The sequence below is a fragment of the Pituophis catenifer genome, unplaced genomic scaffold (assembly GCF_029215685.1).
Source record: "Pituophis catenifer annectens isolate HBS135680 unplaced genomic scaffold, rPitCat1.0.hap2 SCAF_2, whole genome shotgun sequence".
Classification (NCBI taxonomy): domain Eukaryota; kingdom Metazoa; phylum Chordata; class Lepidosauria; order Squamata; family Colubridae; genus Pituophis; species Pituophis catenifer.
In genome coordinates, this window is record NW_027256882.1 from 133,645,717 (window position 1) to 133,665,480 (window position 19,764).

General features: G+C 38.1%; 1 protein-coding gene across 1 annotated transcript in view; it reads left to right on the forward strand.

The window, feature by feature from the left end:
* The window catches only part of HID1 (HID1 domain containing), a 56,155-nt gene that overhangs the window by 33,783 nt on the left and 2,608 nt on the right, over positions 1-19,764 (forward strand). Inside the window, exons 8-19 of the mRNA XM_070934634.1 lie at positions 819-1,041; positions 2,370-2,426; positions 2,513-2,653; positions 3,645-3,735; positions 4,983-5,134; positions 5,255-5,333; positions 5,940-6,104; positions 7,773-8,000; positions 8,646-8,752; positions 10,905-10,985; positions 12,636-12,727; positions 19,384-19,542. Of these exons, the coding sequence (XP_070790735.1) occupies positions 819-1,041; positions 2,370-2,426; positions 2,513-2,653; positions 3,645-3,735; positions 4,983-5,134; positions 5,255-5,333; positions 5,940-6,104; positions 7,773-8,000; positions 8,646-8,752; positions 10,905-10,985; positions 12,636-12,727; positions 19,384-19,542 (1,575 nt within the window). The remainder of the gene's footprint in view (positions 1-818; positions 1,042-2,369; positions 2,427-2,512; positions 2,654-3,644; positions 3,736-4,982; positions 5,135-5,254; positions 5,334-5,939; positions 6,105-7,772; positions 8,001-8,645; positions 8,753-10,904; positions 10,986-12,635; positions 12,728-19,383; positions 19,543-19,764) is intronic.

The window sequence follows — 19,764 nt, forward strand, 5'->3', positions numbered from 1 at the left end:
GCCTAATTGGAGCCAATCAATGTTTGATCCAAATAGTGGATTGTTTTGGAATACTAGACTACATCCACACAACTGCTAACCCTTCTGTCATATAGTCAGCAGGAAAGCAGGCAACTCCAGATTTTGCTGCCCCCAGATTGCCCTAGTAGTATTATTTATTTATTTATTATTTTATTTTATTAGATTTTTATACCGCCCTTCTCCCATGGGACTCAGGATGGTGAACAGCCAAGAATAAAAACATCACATACAAAATTTAAAATTTTTTTAAGAAAGAATTAAACAAATTTTGGCCCAATAATTTAAAACACCCCAACTAAATCAAATTAACAATTAAAAATATCTAAGGGGGGTTTAAGCCCCCCCTTAGTATACTAAACATTTGTCCTTAAGACAGGATGCACTTTAAAATAAGCAGTTTGCAATGATTAGCAAATTGTGCAATATGAATGGGTTCTTTTTATTATAAATTCAAGAAATTTTTAGAAAGAGTTGGGTTATTTTTTAAATATGTGACATTTTTTTGCAGCCACTCAGCCATACTGCAGAGCAAAATAGGATGTTTTAATTAGGCAAACATAGCCCTAAAGACATACATACATGCTGTATTGTCTTTCATATAGCATATTATTTCATTTATTAAAATAACTAAGAATAATGACCTCAAATGCATTTTTCTTTTCACTAATGAATGTTTTTGAGGAATAAAAACACTACTTAATAGCTGCTAATAAGACAAAAGCTTATTCTTTGTTGGAAAGCTTTTAACACTTCAAGTTTCTGATGCACTGTTTTGAGCATGTTGGATCCTCTTCTAGGCATGCCCTACCGCTCTTTACTTCCCTCTTGAATATCGTCTGTGCTTATGATCCAGTGGGTTATGGGATCCCCTATAACCACTTGCTCTTCTCGGACTATCGTGAACCATTGGTGGAGCAGGCCGCTCAAGTCCTTATCGTCACATTGGACTATGACACTTCTACCAGCTCCAGTCCCACAGTAGATGGCACTACCACTGGAACAGTCATGGATGATACCGATGTGAGTTGCTCCCAGTTTTAGCTGTGTTTATAATGTGGAGGAGCGGCAGATATGCATATAACACTTCAACCAGCTTTCTTAAAGCAAAGCAGCTTTGAACGGAAGCTTTTAGTACATAAGCAACCCTGGAAAGATGGTGCTAATTTCTTCTCTCAAAGGGTAGCCTTCCATGGTACCTAGGAATCCAGATAATTGGCCTGAAATATTTTGAAGATGTTTGGGCTCAAACATAAAAATAGATTTTATCCATCTTTCTGGTTTTATTTTAAGCAAACATGTATCAAGTACAGGTAGTCTTCGATTTATGACCTCAACTGAGCCCAAAATGTATGTAGTTAAGTGAGACATTTAAGTGAATTTTGCTCCATTTTACGACCTTTCTTGCAGCAATTGTTACATGAATCACTACTATTGTTAAGGTAGTGGCAGAGCTGTTAAATGAATCTGGCTTCCCCATTGACTTTGCTTGTCAAAAGGTTGCAAAAGGTGGCCACATAATCCCTTTTGCATAATCCCAGGACACTACAACCATGATAAATATAAACCAGTTGCTAAGTGTCCAAAGTTTGATCCCTTGACCTCAGGAACACTACAACGGTTGTAAGTATGAAAAATGGTCATAAGTCACTTTTTTCATTGTTGTTGTAACTTTGAACGGTCACTAAATGAACTGTTGTAAGTCGAAGAATACCTGCATCTTAAAGCAATGTGATGGATCTGAAATATTGTCTCTTAAGTGCTTATAGATGTACATTTGCATTCTGAATACCAAACTAACTAATTTGAATTCTCTTTCCATGAGCAGATTTATTAATTCAGACCTTTTCATTCACTGCATTACTAGCATAAATATTTACATTTTCTTGTCTTTCCTCGCTGTACTGCATACTGGAGAGGTATTCATAATACCCATGAAGCAACAGAGACTTGAGCACTTTAGGCGTTTGCTTTCTGATGAAAATCAGCTAATTATTCTATGCTGTACATTTTTTAAATTAGGAAATATTAGGCCTATTTTTTATTCATTTCATAAAATGATGAGCAACCATTATATTCTAGTGCTTAGCATAGTGAAGGCTCTCCAGATGTTGCTGAATTATAACGCCCAGTACCCTGCCATTGATCGTCCTGATTGAGGCTCCTGGGAATTATAGTTCATCGATATCTGGGATCACAGGTATCAGTTGTAGTTTAATACTAAACATAGTATCAGGATTGTTTGACTGATTTAGTCAAAATGTCATTTGCCAATGAATTCAGAGACAGACATACATATCCCGAGGGTGTTTTGAATCTAAGAAACATTTACGTGGTTTCTCTCAATGCAGCCTCCAGGACCAGACAACCTGTTTGTCAATTACCTGTCCAGGATACACAGAGAAGAGGTAATGTATCAGATTTGTTTTCATTTCAGTTGGCTTAATCTTAAATTTCCAGATCACAACATATTTATGTTTTTTTATGTTGTCAGGATTTCCAGTTTGTTTTGAAAGGAGTGGCTCGTCTGCTCTCCAACCCTCTGGTCCAAACCTACCTGCCAAATTCTACTAAAAGGATCCAGTTCCATCAAGAGCTCCTGGTTCTCTTCTGGAAACTCTGTGATTTCAACAAGGTTCTGTTTTATATTGCTGGCATTATTAAAGAATTGGGATAGGAGAGCAGGATCAAGGCCAGGAGTGCTATTCAGAAGGTTCTGACAGGTTCTGGAGAACTGGTAGTGGAAATTTTGAGTAGTTCAGAGTAGTTTGGAGTAGTTCGGAGAACCAGTCTCTGGCTGGCCCCAGAGTGGGGTGGGAATGGAGATTTTGCAATATCCTTCCCCCAGGAGTGGGGAGGGAATGGGGATTTTGCAGTATCCTTCCCCTGCCACACCTACCAAGCTACACCACACCACGCCCACCAAGCCACGCCCACAGAACCGGTAGTAAAAAAATTTGAATTCCACCACTGATCAGGGCCTGTTAAACGAACACATGGGAGAAACTTAGTGACGGTGAGCTGGTCAACAGTAACAATTTTGGATTAGAAGAGAAACAAATGATTTGAAAGATTGGGTCACGATGCAGTAGTGGTAGTTGTTTGGAATCACTGACCCATTGCTGATGCCGCATACCTAATAAGTCTCAATCTCTGCCTGTGTGTTCAGATATCAGGCTTGTTGAATCTGTATTCCTGAGAAACCTCCATCTGAAAGCAATCTGTATAGGAAAATTATTATGCTTACCTGTTCTTTGATGCCTTCAGATCAAAAATATATCAGAGGATGATTTCTATTCAAGACATTTTTAATGCCAACAGTACAATTTTCTCAAGTCTGCTAACAAATAATCACTTTGAGTAAGCCGAACTTTCTTCCTTCACAAAATCCTCAGTTTTGCCTTCCCTAAATCAGTTTTAAAATGTGAAGCCATTGGAAAATGAACAAATAGGGAAAACGTTTCAAAATGCAATGTTTTTACAGGTCTGCTGGAAAACATTGATAAACATGCTGAAACTTGTAGTTCCTCTCCCCTATTGATGCAGTTTTATTCTGTCCAGTTTTCGTGACACTTATAGAGACTCCCCCACCAACTTGGTGCTTAATTGTTCTTTTTCTTTTTCAGAAATTTCTCTTCTTTGTTCTGAAAAGCAGTGACGTTTTAGATATCCTGGTGCCAATCCTTTATTTCCTTAATGATGCTAGAGCAGATCAATGTAAGTTTGGTTTTATCTATTCTCAGAATTTATGCTGGAAAAAGTTGATTCAGAGTCTTTCCAACTGATTCCCCAGTCCTGAGACTGATTCCAGAAATGTAAATTGTATTTGGATCCAAGTCCCTGGGTGACTGGTGCTTATTTACAGAATGATAAATCTGGCATTTCTAATCTAGATAGCAAAAGGTGACGTTGCAAACAGTTCCTCTAGTTCCTGCCTTAATATAGGTAAAATTGTATGTGACACCAAAGACCCCATTCCAATGCTCCCAACTGGTGTCTGTGGTCTTTGTCATCCCAAAGGCATGGTGGGGTAGCATTGGGCATCCTGTGGCTCCATTTTTGTAACCTTGAGAACTTGGCTTCATCAAGAGATTTCATCTTTTATACACTTTAGAGATAGGATAAAATAGAATCGGTAATGTAAGCCTGAGGTTAACTGTGAAACACTAGGAAATTTAAGAAACTGTTTATGATACACACAATGTGACTCACTAATTTTGCATCAGGCTGTCCCCTCGTAGCTTTCTTCACAACATAGTATCCAAAAGTGTAGCTCTTCTCTCTCTCTCTCTCTCTCTCTCTCTCTCTCTCTCTCTCTCTCTCTCTCTCTCTCTCTCTCTCTCTCTCTCATACATACACACACACACACGCACGCATGCACTCTACATACACTCAAACTTCCACACCTCCGTGTATCTCTTAATAGTAATAAAGGACTTGATAGGTGGGTAAAAATGCCAAACCTAGTCTAACATTTGGCTGGCTGTGTAACCTGCCATATTGGATAATAATGTTAGAACATGCCAGAGAAATGTGTTTGTTTATAGGCTTTAAATATCAAATGAATGAATTCAGATAAGACCACAAGCTATTTCCATGTCACTTTGTGGGATAGATAAAGATCAGTGATTTCTGAGATCCTAATTGGAGAAGGGCCAGAGCTGAGTTGGGACCAAAAACAACCACATGAATATCCACATATTGAGTCATGTAGGTTACATTGTATAAAATTGCATAAAATTGTATAGCAACAGATGCAGGCTGCTTCTTGATCTTAAACTGTCTGCTGGACAGCAGCATGGGTGACATTGAACCATTTTTTTTTTTTTTTAGAATACCTCACTGAATGAGAGTGAGGTATTTATGTTAATAAGCATTATATTTTGTTTTTGATCTGCTATTATTAATGGCTGGCTTGCCTTTCGGCCACTGACAGATTTAATTTTGGCGCCATATTTTTACAGCTCGAGTTGGTCTTATGCATATTGGTGTCTTCATCTTATTGCTGCTGAGCGGGGAAAGAAATTTTGGTGTCCGCCTCAACAAGCCATATTCTGTACGAGTACCGATGGATATTCCTGTCTTTATGGGGACACATGCTGATCTTCTCATCATTGTGAGTCTGGAATTTGCTAGCAGTGTCTTTGCTCGTAGCAGAGAATCTAGCTGCTATAAAAATAGTACAGCAACTCTGCAATTTTTTGTTTACATTCTTACTTTCTATTATACCCTGCAGGTTTTTCATAAGATCATCACTAGTGGACATCAGCGGTTGCAGCCCCTGTTTGACTGCCTCCTTACCATCATAGTGAATGGTAATTTGCCTGCTCTAAAATGACAGCCAAAATTGAAAGCCTTAATATATATTTAAAATATATTTTTATTTTCAAAATCTTGGGGGCGAATAGTGCGGTGTGGTTTTCCTTCAGAATTGAAACCAGTATAGTTATGCATGCAGGCCTTACCATGTCTAGAAATTTAATTTTAGTACCCAAGATTCTTTTTGGAGGTAACTGTTGAAAAAATTAGGAGATATATGTGTAGCTTTTAACCTCTGTTGGTTTTATTTGAGGGATACCGTCGTTCAGAGCAGACAAAATTTTAAAAATGGTTGAAGAGTTGCTGTAATACTGGCTTCTTCTCAGTAGATGGCGTTCGTTTTCTTTACCATTATGTTGTAGCTGTTCAAGAGTTCAGTGAACTTAGATATTACACTACTGCTATTTTCTTTTATAAAATTAATTTGTTGCGCCTTCCCATAACAAGTGTTAAGATATGGATGTTACTCTTGGATCTTAACTGATATGGATGTTAACGCTTGGATCTAAAATGACTGTACACTAATATGGTACATAATTATAATGGATGTTTGATCTCCCCAAATGACTTTTTCTTTCTTTTTATTTTTTCCCGTCTCCTAGTATCTCCATACTTGAAGTCTCTTTCCATGGTAGCAGCTAACAAATTGCTGCATCTATTGGAAGCATTTTCAACTACTTGGTTCCTTTTCTCCATGGTCCAAAACCATCACCTTGTCTTCTTTTTGCTGGAAGTCTTCAACAATATCATCCAGTACCAGTTTGATGGTGAGTGGCTGAACAGTAAAAAAAAAAAAGGCAATCCCTCTCTGATAGTTTAATCTATGCAAGAATAAATATTCATGTAGGTATAAAGTACCAAGCTTCTTCATCAAACATGGTGCAAAATACCCCTTCTTTCTTTCTTAGATTTGCCATTTCTGGTTAGTAAAATAAAATGTAAAATGTAAGTTTGTCCCTTTATTATTTTAATTGGAAAAGGCAGTTCCTGTTACTGATAACCATTGTTGCCCACAACACTTCTTGCTCATTACTTTATGGCATTTTAGCCCTCTTTTGATTTTTCACTTGTTGGTGAAATCTTTTCAAATATATGCTTCCGTAATATAAACTTCATTTATAAGTTGGGAATGAATTCTGAGAGGTCATGAATAAAACAGACTCTCAGTTATTTGATAGCCAGTTAGAAAGCCAAATATGCCTGAAATCCTAAATCTTACATGCTGGTCAATGTAACATAATCAATCACTTTATTTCATTGTGTTTTTAAATAATTTCTGGGAAACATCAGCTGGGATAATGTTTAGTAACATTTCTTGATATTGTGCTGAAACAGAGAGAGTTATCTGCAACAGATAAGTTACCAGTTTTGTGATAGATAACTTATCAGTTTATTCTTTGTGGCACAGTAATCTAGTGATGAGCTAAAAGGTGTAGAGGTCACCATCTGAAGGAACAACTGTTCAAAAACATCAGGCTATAATTTGACTAACATGAAGAAAGGAGTTAAGGTAGGAGGAACAGAAAAATGCTAATCCTCTACTACTTCCTGAGCTTGACTTGAGGGCTGTGAAAATATTTACAGACCCCTCACATCCTGGACATAAACTGTTTCAATTCCTATCTTCAAAACGACGCTATAGAGCACTGCACACCAGAACAACTAGACATAAGAACAGTTTTTTCCCGAACACCATCACTCTGCTAAACAAATAATTACCTCAACGCTGTCAAACTAGTTACTAAGTCTGCACTACTATTAATCTTCTCATCGATCCCATCACCCATTTCCTTCCACTTATGACTGTATGACTATAACTTTGTTGCTTGTATCCTTACGATTTATATTGACTGTTTCCTAATATGATTTGATTGCTTATTTGTACCCTATGACTATCATTAAGTGTTGTACATTATGATTCTTGATGAACGTATCTTTTCTTTTATGTATATTGAGAGCATATGCACCAAGACAAATTCCTTGTGTGTCCAGTTACACTTGGCCAATAAAGAATTCTATTCTATTCTATTCTATTCTATTCTATTCTATTCTATTCTATTCTATTCTATTCTATTCTATTCTATTCTATTCTATTCTATTCTATTCTATTCTATTCTATTCTATTCTATTCCATTCCATTCCATTCCATTCCATTCCATTCCATTCCACTCCACTCCACTCCACTCCACTCCACTCCACTCCACTCCATTCTATGAAACTGAGCATATAGATCTAGCTGTAGTTAATTTCTCATCATCTCACCATTAGGGCTTCCAGATCTAAGCTGCAAAAATTCAGACAGCTATTGAATTGCAGGAAACCATTGATTACTTGTTTTTTGTGTGTACTCCTACCCATGATCTTTATCAATTTGTGTTTCCCAATTACAAAAGGTTAAAGGTGTTATTTTTCTCCTCCTGTTGTGAATTTCCCAGGAAATTCCAATTTGGTATACGCCATTATTCGCAAGCGAAATGTATTTCATCAGCTGGCCAATCTACCTACTGACTTGCAGTCTATCCAGAAAGCTTTGCAACGCAAAAAGAAAGCTCCTGAGCCCATCTCTCGTACCAACTCTCAGGAGGCGATGTCCATGGAAGGGTCACGACCTGCTGCACCTGCAGAACCTGGAACACTAAAGGCCAGCCTAGTAGCAACCCCAGGTCAGTCCAGAGTATTTGAGACACTGACGCTCACAGAAGATTTTAATTTAGTCCAGAAGGTAGACTGGGGTAAGCCTTTGTTGGTTTAAGACCTGGATCTACTGTAGGTTTCTGATAGTAAATAATTTTTATTCCCTGATCTGTATGACTTCATTATTTATTTTTGTCTCTTGCTTTTATATAATCTAACTTTTATTTTGTTGATTTAGGATTCTCCTTTCTTAAAAGCTATTTGGATGCCTAGAACAGGGCTCTCAAACTCCTGGCCCATGGGTCGGATGCGTCACGCGCTGGCTACACCCATGCTCGGTTTAGCGAAGGGGAAAAAGCTCCCGCTATGTCACGTGATACTGCCGTGATGACATGAGTTTGATACCTCTGGTCTAGAACAAGTAAAAATAAACAGTAGTCATGTTGTAAAAATGCAAATGTATTATTTTAAACTATTGTAAAATGTTAAAAATCATCTGACGTCTGTTTCGCCAGCTACTTGGTTTATTTATTTTTTTGTTTGCTAGCAAAGTGCTAGGGAAACTTGCCGTAGGTAAAATTGTGTTCTGATCTTGACTAAAAAGATGGAATATATTGCTAAACTCTCTAGATCTTGCCCAATTTTTTTTCTTAATGTTGCCTCTCAAAAATCAGGCATTGACAAACTCACAGAGAAATCTCAGGTGTCAGAGGATGGGACCATGCGCTCCCTAGAGCCAGAGTCTTCTCAGTCTCCAGCAGAAGAAAGCCCATCAGGCATGGCCGGTGATACTGAAACTTGGAACATGGTAAGTTTGCAAACTGCTCTAGGGTAGGAAAGTGGTTAAAGAACACAGCAATGATGGAACAATTCAGAGTAACATCTTAATATAATGTTAGGTGCTTCATAGATGGGTAGTCAAGGGTTTCATTATCCTTGGCAGTAGATCTCCCAAAATTGGAGAAAACATTTTCTGTGCAGAAAATAATAAATAATAAAATGCTGGGGTGCATTTTATTTATTTCAATTTGAACTCTAAATTTTCTTACAGGAAACTTAGGAAATTTCAAACATAGTGGTTAAACTCAGTTCATTCCCTCCTATCAATGGGAACAATCTAGGGAGTATATATATTTGACTCGTTGCTCATTCGAATTATCCTGCAATAAACTCCTAACCTATTGGATAGGTTCTCATGATTGGGGAATAGGATAGTACAAGTTGTGCCCAAAGCAAATATTTTTATGAATTTATTTTAAAGAAAATTTATTGGAAGTGATACCAATCTCTGAGCCTAGGACAACAAAGTTACAGTAATTGTAAATAATGCAGGTTTGATTGATTGTTTTATGCAACAGTAAATCTCAGAGAGCAGTAAAGCTAACAGCTCAGGGCATCCTGTGTCTTGCTTGTTTTAGAGATCAGCTCTGAAGATAAATTATATCTCTAAAGGATTCTGATTCTGCTCAGCTTGAAGCACTTGGTTGTGGATAATGTACTATAGCTTTCTCCTGCTCAAGTGCTATTGTTGGCTATATATATTTCTTCCTGATAATTAATGAGCATAGGGATGAGTAAGAATAATAAGAATATGTGTATGGATGTGTGTTTGTATGTAGGTAGGTGATCCTTGGCTTATGACTGCTTGTTCAGTGATTGTTCAAACTTGTGATGGTGCCGAACAAGGAGGCTTTATGACCAATCCTGGAGCACTGGATTTTGCAATGTCTCTCCAATCATGTGATTGCGATCTGGGTGCTTTTGCAACTGGCTGGTGATTACAATGTCATAGTCAGGCACAGTCACTTGATCGTGATTTCCAACATCCCTGCCAGCTTCCCACAAAGTCAATGGGGAAGACAGCAATTTGGAAGTCATGGTACATGAGACCCTCACTTAAAGACCTGCTTAACGATGGAACTGCTATAAAACTGCTATAAAACTAAGCAATGCTGTCATGCAAAGTTTCACTTTACGATTGCATTGCTTATCAATGGCAATTCTGGTCCCAGTTGCCATCCTGAGGACTATGTGTGAAACACTCATACACATGCACACCAGTGGTGAAATGTAAAATTCGTTACTACTGGTTCTGTGGGCGTGGTTTGGGGGGGGGTAATGTGACGGTGTGCGTGGCCAACTTTTTTTTTTTTACTTTTAAAACCATTTTTTCTACGGCCGAAGAGGTTGTAGAAAAAATGCTTTTAAAAGCCTCTGACAATCCCAGCTGAGTTGCCTGATCGTCAGAGGCTTTTTTTTACTTTTAAAAGCATTCTTTCGGCTGAAGAGATTGTAGAAAAAATGCTTTAAAAATTTTTTTTTAAAGCCTCTGATGATTACGTGGCTCAGCTGGGCGGTGGGGGGGCAGGAATTTTTGCTATCGGTTCTCTGAACCACCTGCTACCATCGCTACTGGATCAGGCGAACCGGGAGCATTTCACCCCTGATGCATACACACACAATATCCAGCACATGGCGTGGTGATTAAAGTGCTGGGCTAGAAATGGGAGTCCTTCTTTTGACACAGAAGGATAGCTGGGTGACTTTGAGCCAACCCCCCTCTCTCAGACTTGCACTGGGACGCTGAAAAGCAGATCCTTGCTAAACTATTTGATTTTATGTGTAGCGGTATACAACAGAGGGAAGCTGTAGCCCTTGGACAAACAAAACAATTTAGCAATAGCCAAAGTGGCGCAGTGGTTAGAGTGCAGTACTGCAGGCTACTTTGGCTGACTGCTAACTGCAGTTCGGCAGTTCGATTCTCACCGGCTCAAGGTTGACTCAGCCTTCCATCCTTCCGAGGTCGGTAAAATGAGGACCCAGATTGTTGAGGGCAATATGCTGACTCTGTAAACCGCTTAGAGCGGGCTGTAAAATCACTATGAAGCAGTATGTAAGTCTAAGTGCTATTCCTATTTGCATTCTGTCCTTAGGAGTCCTCACAATCCAGACGGGATCGACGACGTCTGTCCAGCACATCCTCAGTTGGGCAGTGGAATCCAACTTCTGAGTGGGTGAGAGATGCTGGCAACTCTTGTTAACAAGTAAAACAGAGATATAACTTGCTTTTTAATCACACGAGTGACATTCCTTATTAGCTTCATTTGATAAGGAAGCAAGTAGTGATGTGAGAAGAGAAAGTTGAATCATCCACCGAGGGTGATAGTCTCTGGAGTACTTCTCTCTTTAGCCAACATGATAATGATCTGCTGCTTTCATTTAGGACAGGGGTGGGGAATTATGGCCCTTTTATGACTTTTTGGGCTTCAACTTCATGACTGGCTTAGGAATTCTGGGAGTTGACGATCACAAGTCATAAAAGGGCCATAGTTCCCCACCTCTGATTTACGAGGAAGGACCATGCCTTACCCCATTTTGCCATTTATACTTAAAAAGTGCTAGATAATATATCTTCCTGGAAGTATTTTAACTTTATTTATGGGTTCTATTCAGGGGTGGGTTCTATTTACCTTTACTACCGGTTCGCAACGGGATCGCGCGCATGCCTTGCTTCTGCGCATGCACGAAAGCTTCTGCGCATGCGCAGATCGCCGATGATGACATCCAGGGCAGTGGTCCAAACCAGGGGCAACCCACCACTGGTTGCATTTTACCTGACCAAAAACCAGGTCATCTCAGCTGCTATTGAACTAATGAGAGTTGAAGGAGAAGGAATGTTGAAACTCTGATTCATAAAAGCCCAGATGATTGTCTTCCTGAATAGCAGGATCGCTATTAATAATTTAAATTATGGAATAGTTATCCCTGTTATCATCTACGGCTTTTCTTCCTTGCATGATAAATAGGTTGCTCTGCTTCTCAAACATTCTCATTTTCTATAGCTGTTTTCTTTCAGAAAGCTTTAGGGTTGAAGTGTGTCAAGTATACTCTGAGGTAGAGGTTTCCTGTAAAAAATGAAGCACTCATAAAAAGTTTGTGTATATTAATGAGCTAGCCCCCGTCCCCCATGGCAGGGAACCCATTAGTGGAACATCTCCTGCAATAGGAGTTTGCTTTCTCTAAAGCCTTTCCTCCCCCAATATTAGAAATAATCAGAAGGTTATGCTACTACACCTATGTAATTGTTTTTTTTTTATCTGAAAGAAAAGCACTGAATTTATGCTCTCTAGATGGTCATTCTCTGTCCCTTTTCTTTATCTTCCAAAGTTCAGGTAGAAACTATGAGTACATGCATTCAGGTGCACAAAAGTGCTTGTGAAAGTAAAAGGCAAGTTCAGAGATAGGGAAGTGGCCTTAGACTCAGACTGTTGGTAGGTGCCTTTCTTTTTAGACTGAAAGGTGGTCTATTTGCAGAACTATTTCTGGGATTGTTTGTAAATTCTAATTAGAGCCATGGTGGTGCAGTGTTTAGAATACAACATTTCAGGCTAATTCTGCTGAGTGCCAGCAGTTCGATTCTCACTGGCTCAAAGTTGACTCAGCCTTCCATCCTTCCGAGGTCAGTAAAATGAGGATCCAGATTGTTGGGGACAATATACTGATTCTGTAAACCACTTAGAAAGGGCTGTAAGGCACTCTGAAGTGGTATATAAATCAGATTTGGATGCGTTTTTTTCATCTGAATGAAAGCGTTCCTGTCAGGTATTGATTTGCTGAGTTGACTCAAACTCTTAGCTCTTCACTGCTATCCTTTTCCTTTGCAGGTGGTGTCTTGGAAATCAAAATTGCCCCTGCAGACAATCATGAGGCTGTTGCAGGTCCTGGTTCCCCAGGTAGAGAAGATTTGTATTGACAAGTAAGTGCCACAGGTCTTGTAGATAAAACTATTTGGGGGGTGGGTGGGAATTGTAAGGTATGAATTTTCTTACTGAATACTAAACATAATTCCTGTAATAAAATTAGTCTTATCCTCTTCACATTTCTACAGATAAAATTAACAAAGACTATTCTTGTGGAATTGGGTTGATTGGATCATGCATATGGACATACCAATTACAGCGTCCTATTTTGGGATAAGAAGAAGTAGAGTAGAATTAGAATTAGAATTAGAATTAGAATTAGAATTAGAATTAGAATTAGAATTAGAAGTAGAAGTAGAAGTAGAAGTAGAAGTAGAAGTAGAAGTAGAAGTAGATATAGAAATAGAACAGAACAGAACAAAACAGAACAGAACATTCTTTATTGGCCAAGTGCGATTGGACACACAAGGAATTTGTCTCCTTTAATAATAATAAGCTACTTTATGCAGAGCATATAAAAGGAGTAAGAACTCATGTGTCAAAGACATTAAATGCATAAGAAAAATAAAAGGAAGCATAGTTTACACTAATACCATTCACTATACGCCTCCATACCTATCCAGCCTTATAAATTGTACTTGCTTCCATTTTATGTATACTGTATACTGCTACATACATTGCCTTTTGTTCTCTAAATTTTTCATATCACTCTTTTTGCAGATCTCAAATCTGTCTATACATGACTCTTGATCTTGCCTTCCTTTCTCACCATCCATTTATTTTTTCGTCATGTTTGTTTTGCACCTTGATCCTCATTTACTCTGCATATGACCAGCCTTAATGAATATTGTTTCTACAGTCACTAATTTTTATAATAAATAAATAAATAAATAAATTTATTGTCATTGTACATGTATACACAATATACCCATACAACGAAATTCACTTAACACCCAAAGACCAGGTCCAACACACATAATCCCCAAACACACTCCCACCCATCACAATTCTCCACCCCTAAACCACCCAAACATCCACACAACAGACCAAGTAATGCTGTCCAACAACTCACTGATGGTGGCCCTTTAGTTCATTGTTGAGTGCAATTATAGCTCTGGGATAAAAACTATTCAGAAAACGTGTGGTCCGAGTTTTAATTGTTCTGTATCTTCTGCCAGAAGGCAACAGTCCAAAAATATTGTAAGCAGGATGGGAAGAGTCTCTGAGAATGTTATGCAACTTTCTCAAACAGCGAGATTCAAAGATGTCATCCAGGGCTGGTAGCTGGAGTCCGATGATATTCTGGGCAGTTTTAATGATTCTCTGTAGAGCATTTTTGTCCGCTACAGAGCTGCTCCCATACCATGCAAGAATGTCGTATGTCAGGACACTCTCAATGATGCTGTGATAGTAGGACAGAAGTAGATGCTGAGATAGATTTCTCTTCCTGAGCATTCTCAGGAAGTACAGCCTCTTCTGTGCCTTCTTCACAAGCATGTTAGCATTCATAGTCCATGAGAGGTCCTCCGAGATATAAATCCCCAGAAATTTAAAACTACCCACCCTCTCCATCTCCTCACCATTTATATACAATGGTAAATGTACATCTCTCTTCCTCCTGAAGTCAATTATAAGTTCTTTAGTTTTTGTGGTGTTAAGTGTGAGATTATTTTCATTACACCACAATTTCAGTCCTTGTACTTCCTTCCTGTAAGCAGACTCATTGGTATGGGTCCAAAGTAGACAGAAGACTAGCCTTAATATAGTTCAACACCAGCCTCTCAAAACATTTCATGACAACAGATGTTAAAGATAATGCGTTTATCTTCTTAATCAGTCAAACTTGATCCTATCATATCCTGTTTTCCGCCACAGATTTTAAGTACTCTGTTCCCTGTATTCTATTTACATTTATGTATCTCCACTTCCCTAAAGTGGACAGAAACATGCTCTTATAAGGAGCCATTTTTACCTTTTTTGACAAATACTCATTTCTCACAATAGTCAGTGTTCTTCCCTTCTCTTTCCATGACCCTAATCCAAAAATTAGATGGTTCCACATTCAAAACCTATCCTTACCTTTACATTCTTCACTAATTCCCTCAGTCTTTCACAGGAGATATCACACTTTTTGGTTTCTATTCATTCCTTTGCTGTGTACAAATATGAAAGAGTTATGCTTAAACCATGTAATAAAACCTGCAGATCTTTTTCTTATTTTTTTTCTTGTTTCTTTGAATGGCTCATTCACCTTTTCTGCATTTTCTCTCACCTAGCAAAATATTTTTCCTTTAGGTCTAATTTACTGGGAAGGTTGCAAAACTCTTCCCCAAACTAATCTCTAGTTGTCCCATTGTCACCATTCACTGGAGTGTAACATGCAATTATCACCAACTATTGACTTATACTTTGATACTTTCCCATAGTTATGTAGATGATGTCAATTCATACTTTCAGGCAAGTATATAATACTTAGCTCTTTTATTCATTATTAAATCTGTACCTGTATCTTTGTTTCCTTGCATATATTCATCAGTTCCACACCACAGTATCAGGCCACCTTCTTTCAACTATATCATATCATTCCACTTTCTCTCCACTTTCTCACAAACACATTTTTCCACTTCTTTGGTTTGCTAATTTATGCTCTTTACGATTCACTCCTCTGGTCTTCCAAGTTGTGATTTTCATAGGCCATAGACACCACTGGATATGCCATACATGCTGCCCATCATGGCTTTGGTCAATTGAGGCTTTCACATAATGCTTTTTTGTAAGGTAGAAAAAAATACAGATTGTGTTACTAGCCTTTGTTGCACCCATCCTCCATGCAGTGTTACATTCTGTTTCTAAGGATAGTGTTGGCTTGTTTGGGTACATTTTGATATTAAAGTACAAGCAAAACCAAAGCTCAATTTGAACTTCAAAGACACTTATGCTATTCAAAGCAAGCTGTAATATCTAATTGGTATCTATCTTGCAAGTTAACATACTGTTGCTTACATCCTGCCAATTAAGACATTCAGGGCTTTGGATCATAGGTCATGCATATGATCTTAACATTAGTTGATGTTCTTTATGATCTTTATCCTTATGGCTGTCTGCATATGTACATGCACACTTTGGGTGTTCAAGCAGTAGTTCCCAAAACATTAAGGTTTTGTTTTTAAATAGCATATCAGTAACAGTATTATTTCCATTTTAGTGTGAGAAGGCATTCAGATAACAGATTAATCACTCTGCTGATTCTGGAAAGTGGGGATCATATAACCAAGACATTTAACTCAACCCACTTCCATTCTCTTCCTTCACCTCAAACAGAGCCATCTCTCTCTTCTTGTCAGCCCAAAGCGCAAAAACATGGCAGTGAAATCCAACTGAATCCAATCCTTTGTTTGCTTATAGACAGAATCTTGCCAAACTAAAGCTATAACTTTCTAAGCTACTAGATATATCTTGAAAGATTCTAGGGTGTGGCTACCCTGAATTGTTTTTCCCTTCAGCTTGTATCCTCTCCATCTTTTGATCTTGGTCTCTTCCTGGGAACACTCTCAGTGGACAAAATTCTCCCCTGCTGTTGCTGTGGCAAGTGCACATTCCAACATACTTCTTAACCATATGCAGCCTAATATTTCTCTACTTCATTATTTCTTTATTCCACCAAACTTTGTTTCCCTCAGTTTTTCTGTGGGAAAAGGAACAACTTTCATACGTATGAAGACTCAGTGCAGTATAGTATCAGCTTAATGAGAGCGACAATGAGGAAATGATTTCTTGGTTTAAAGCAGAAGCTTGCCCTAAAGGTTTCATTAGCTAATCATGATCCTCCATAGAAACTGAGATTGCAGTAACTGCCCTAGGAACCACATCTTCTACTTGCCTTGTATGACCTGTATATCCCAAGCATAGTTGTCCTGCAAGTCTTTCCTTTTTTTAATCTTTCAATTTCTTATTAAGTTATAAAGTATTACAAAATACAAAAGCAAATAGAAGAGCAGTGGGGGTGGGGAAAGGGGGAAAAAGCGAGGAAAGATAGAGGGGGAAAAAGAAAAAGAAGCATTGACTTCCAACTCTCTCTGTTGCAGTAGAATAAGGCATTAACAACAGATCAACAGCTTTTTGCTTTTCCATAATAGTATGAACAAGTCATTTCTATAAAGATCTATCAATCTAATCTGTAAAACCCAAAGTCAAGGTTTCATTCTTTTCCACATCAAGCATGGAGTTCAGAAAGAGTTTCCAAGCGGAAACAAAAGTACATATGTTCTTTTTTAAATCAAGTTAGTCAGTTTTGCCATTTCAGCCAACTCCATCAACTTCTGCAACCATTCTTCCATGGAAGGAATCGAAGTGTCCTTCCATTTTTGCGCTTACAATAAATAGTCTTGCTGCTCTCAATATATATAGTAACCAAGTTTCAAATTTTTTCTCCACTTCTTTTTCCATTAGACCCAAGAGGAAAAGTTCTGGTTTCATTTTTATCTCTGTTTTCAGAATTTTCTGTATTGAAATATAAATCATAGTCCAATTTTTTTTTGCTTTATCACTTGTCTCTTCTTTATTTTTACACTTCCAACATATATTTGACATGTCTTTATACATCTTAGATAATACCAGACAAGCTATACAAACTGTCCTGCAAGTCTTTCCTGTCATGGAGGACTGTCAAAAAATGCCCACATTTCTGGGGTCTATAAAAAAGGCAGTTGCAGAACTACAAAGGTGTAGAGATTAATCCAACCCCTAGGAACCCTCTTTGGAAATGCATCAGTGGGAACATAACACCAAAGGTGCAATCTAGAATCTTGATTCTTGGTTCCTTCACATTCCTAGTGAAATTATGTCCCACTGTACGACAGGATAAGGGTGGGATAGCTCAGCGGTTAAGATGCTGAGCTTGTCATCTGGAAAGCCAACAGCCTAGGTTCGAGACCTGAACACTGTGCGACAGGGTGAACTCCCATTACTTGCCCCAGCTTCTGCCAACCTAGCAGTTCGAAAGCATGCAAATGTGAGTAGATAAATAGGTACCACTTTGGTGGGAAAATAACAGCGTTCCATATTTTCATGCTGGCTACATGATGATGGAAACATCTCTCAAACAGTGCAGGCTCCCTAGGCTAAGAATGGGAGATGAGCACTGCTCCCTTGAGTTGGTCACAACTGGACAGGGGAAACATTTAGACAAAATATTTGGTTCATTGCTGCTTCTGACCATTGGATGGCAGCACCTACTTGAGATCTTGGCTCTTGCATCATTCAACTATTGGTATTTGATGAATAACTGTTTCTGACCATTAGATAGCAAGCTTTCCAGAGAATAAAAAATGTAACTTTCTCATGTTAGAGTATCTTCCAGACTCTCAAGCCGATAGCAACAGAATGTTTTGCCACTGCCACTAAGTTAAAAATTGGATATTTTGCTACCAAATTCTGGCACTGCAACTTTATGGTACTTCAAGGCAGCATTAATAACTAATAGAGTCAAGTCAAAGATTTTACATAGGACGTTTTTGTACTTCTTTTTTTATTCATTAACATTTTTCAAATTAAAACATCCAGTGACAAATGCCAACAATAATAGTACTAGGCAAAACAAATGAAATGAAAAAAGGAAATGAACAACTTAGAATAATTCTTCCTGGTGTTCTTCCTCAACCTCAAACAATCCACTGTAAAATAAAATCCTCTTTTTGAAGATTGAGGGTCATAATCTGCATGGGTGGCTGATTCTTTCCAGACTAGGGCTTAGAAAGAGTGACTGATCTGAAACCATTCAGCCAGTTCTGTGTCCAATGAAGTCCTAGAACTTGGATCTCCCTGCTTTTAGTCCAGCATCTTAACCACTACATTACTCTGGTTCTCAATATTTTCAATTAGTTACTCTTAGTATTTTAAAACCATATTTCAGTGCATATAAATCCTATTGGGGAGGGAATAGGGCCAGGCATATACCTGTAGGAAGGGTCTTCAAAATTATAGATTAACATAGCTTCTAAATCACAGCTTCCTTTATTTCTGGATTTATTTCTGGATAGACTGGTGACATTTCCAACATTTAGCTGACTTATCTTTAAACATTTTTGCCAGTTTCTCAGGGGGCATATGCCATCTATAAAACATTTTATATTGATTTTCCTTATATGCAGTGGACATTGTTAATTTATAATTCCTTTCCCATAGCTGTTGCCATTTATCTAGATCTATTGAATGTCCAAAATTCTTTGCCCAGGCTATCATTGTTTCCTTTACCTGCTCCTCCTCCAGTTCAATGCCTAGTAAAAAATTATAGATCTTTTCAATTAATTTATCCACTGTTCCCATGAGTATCCCATCCAACTCTGTTTTTTCTAAGTGAAAACCATATAGTTTAGCATCTTTTTCATATCTTGTTTGTATCTGCATGTAGGAAGTTTAGAAGTATTTCAAAGGTATCACTTCACAGAAGGAGTAGTTGGAAATTTGGAACCAACATCCAGTGGAGGTAGTGGGTCAGTAACAATAGTAACTAAGTTTAAATACGCTTGAGATAAACACATGTCCATCAAAAATTAAGTAAAATAACCTCAAAGGGCAGACTCAATGGCTCACTAGGTCTTGTTCTGCTGTCAGTTTTCTATGTTTCCATAAACCTGTGTGTCCAATTATCTGTAATTTGCATTAGAGAGAATGCAGTGCATTGTATAGATAAATGTGTTCCCACTGTCTGCAGGGGCCTTACAGATGAATCTGAGATTCTGAAATTCTTGCAACATGGCACATTGGTGGGGCTCCTTCCTGTCCCTCATCCCATCCTGATCCGGAAATACCAGGCTAATTCTGGTACCGCTATGTGGTTCCGCACTTACATGTGGGGAGTTATATATCTGAGGTAAGTTAGCAGGCTACTATCCAATTTCCTCTTACTTATCATTAGCCTGCTGAATGAGAACTTTCTGCGAGTCAGAAGTTTTAGTCTGAGGTTTAGCTTGGTCTTAAAATTCAGTGGTTAGAATCACAGAATACCCTTGCCGTATCAGCTGCAGTTAATTCACTGCAGTTAATTTGCATTAATTTTGTGCTGCTGATTTATATAATATACAATATATATTAC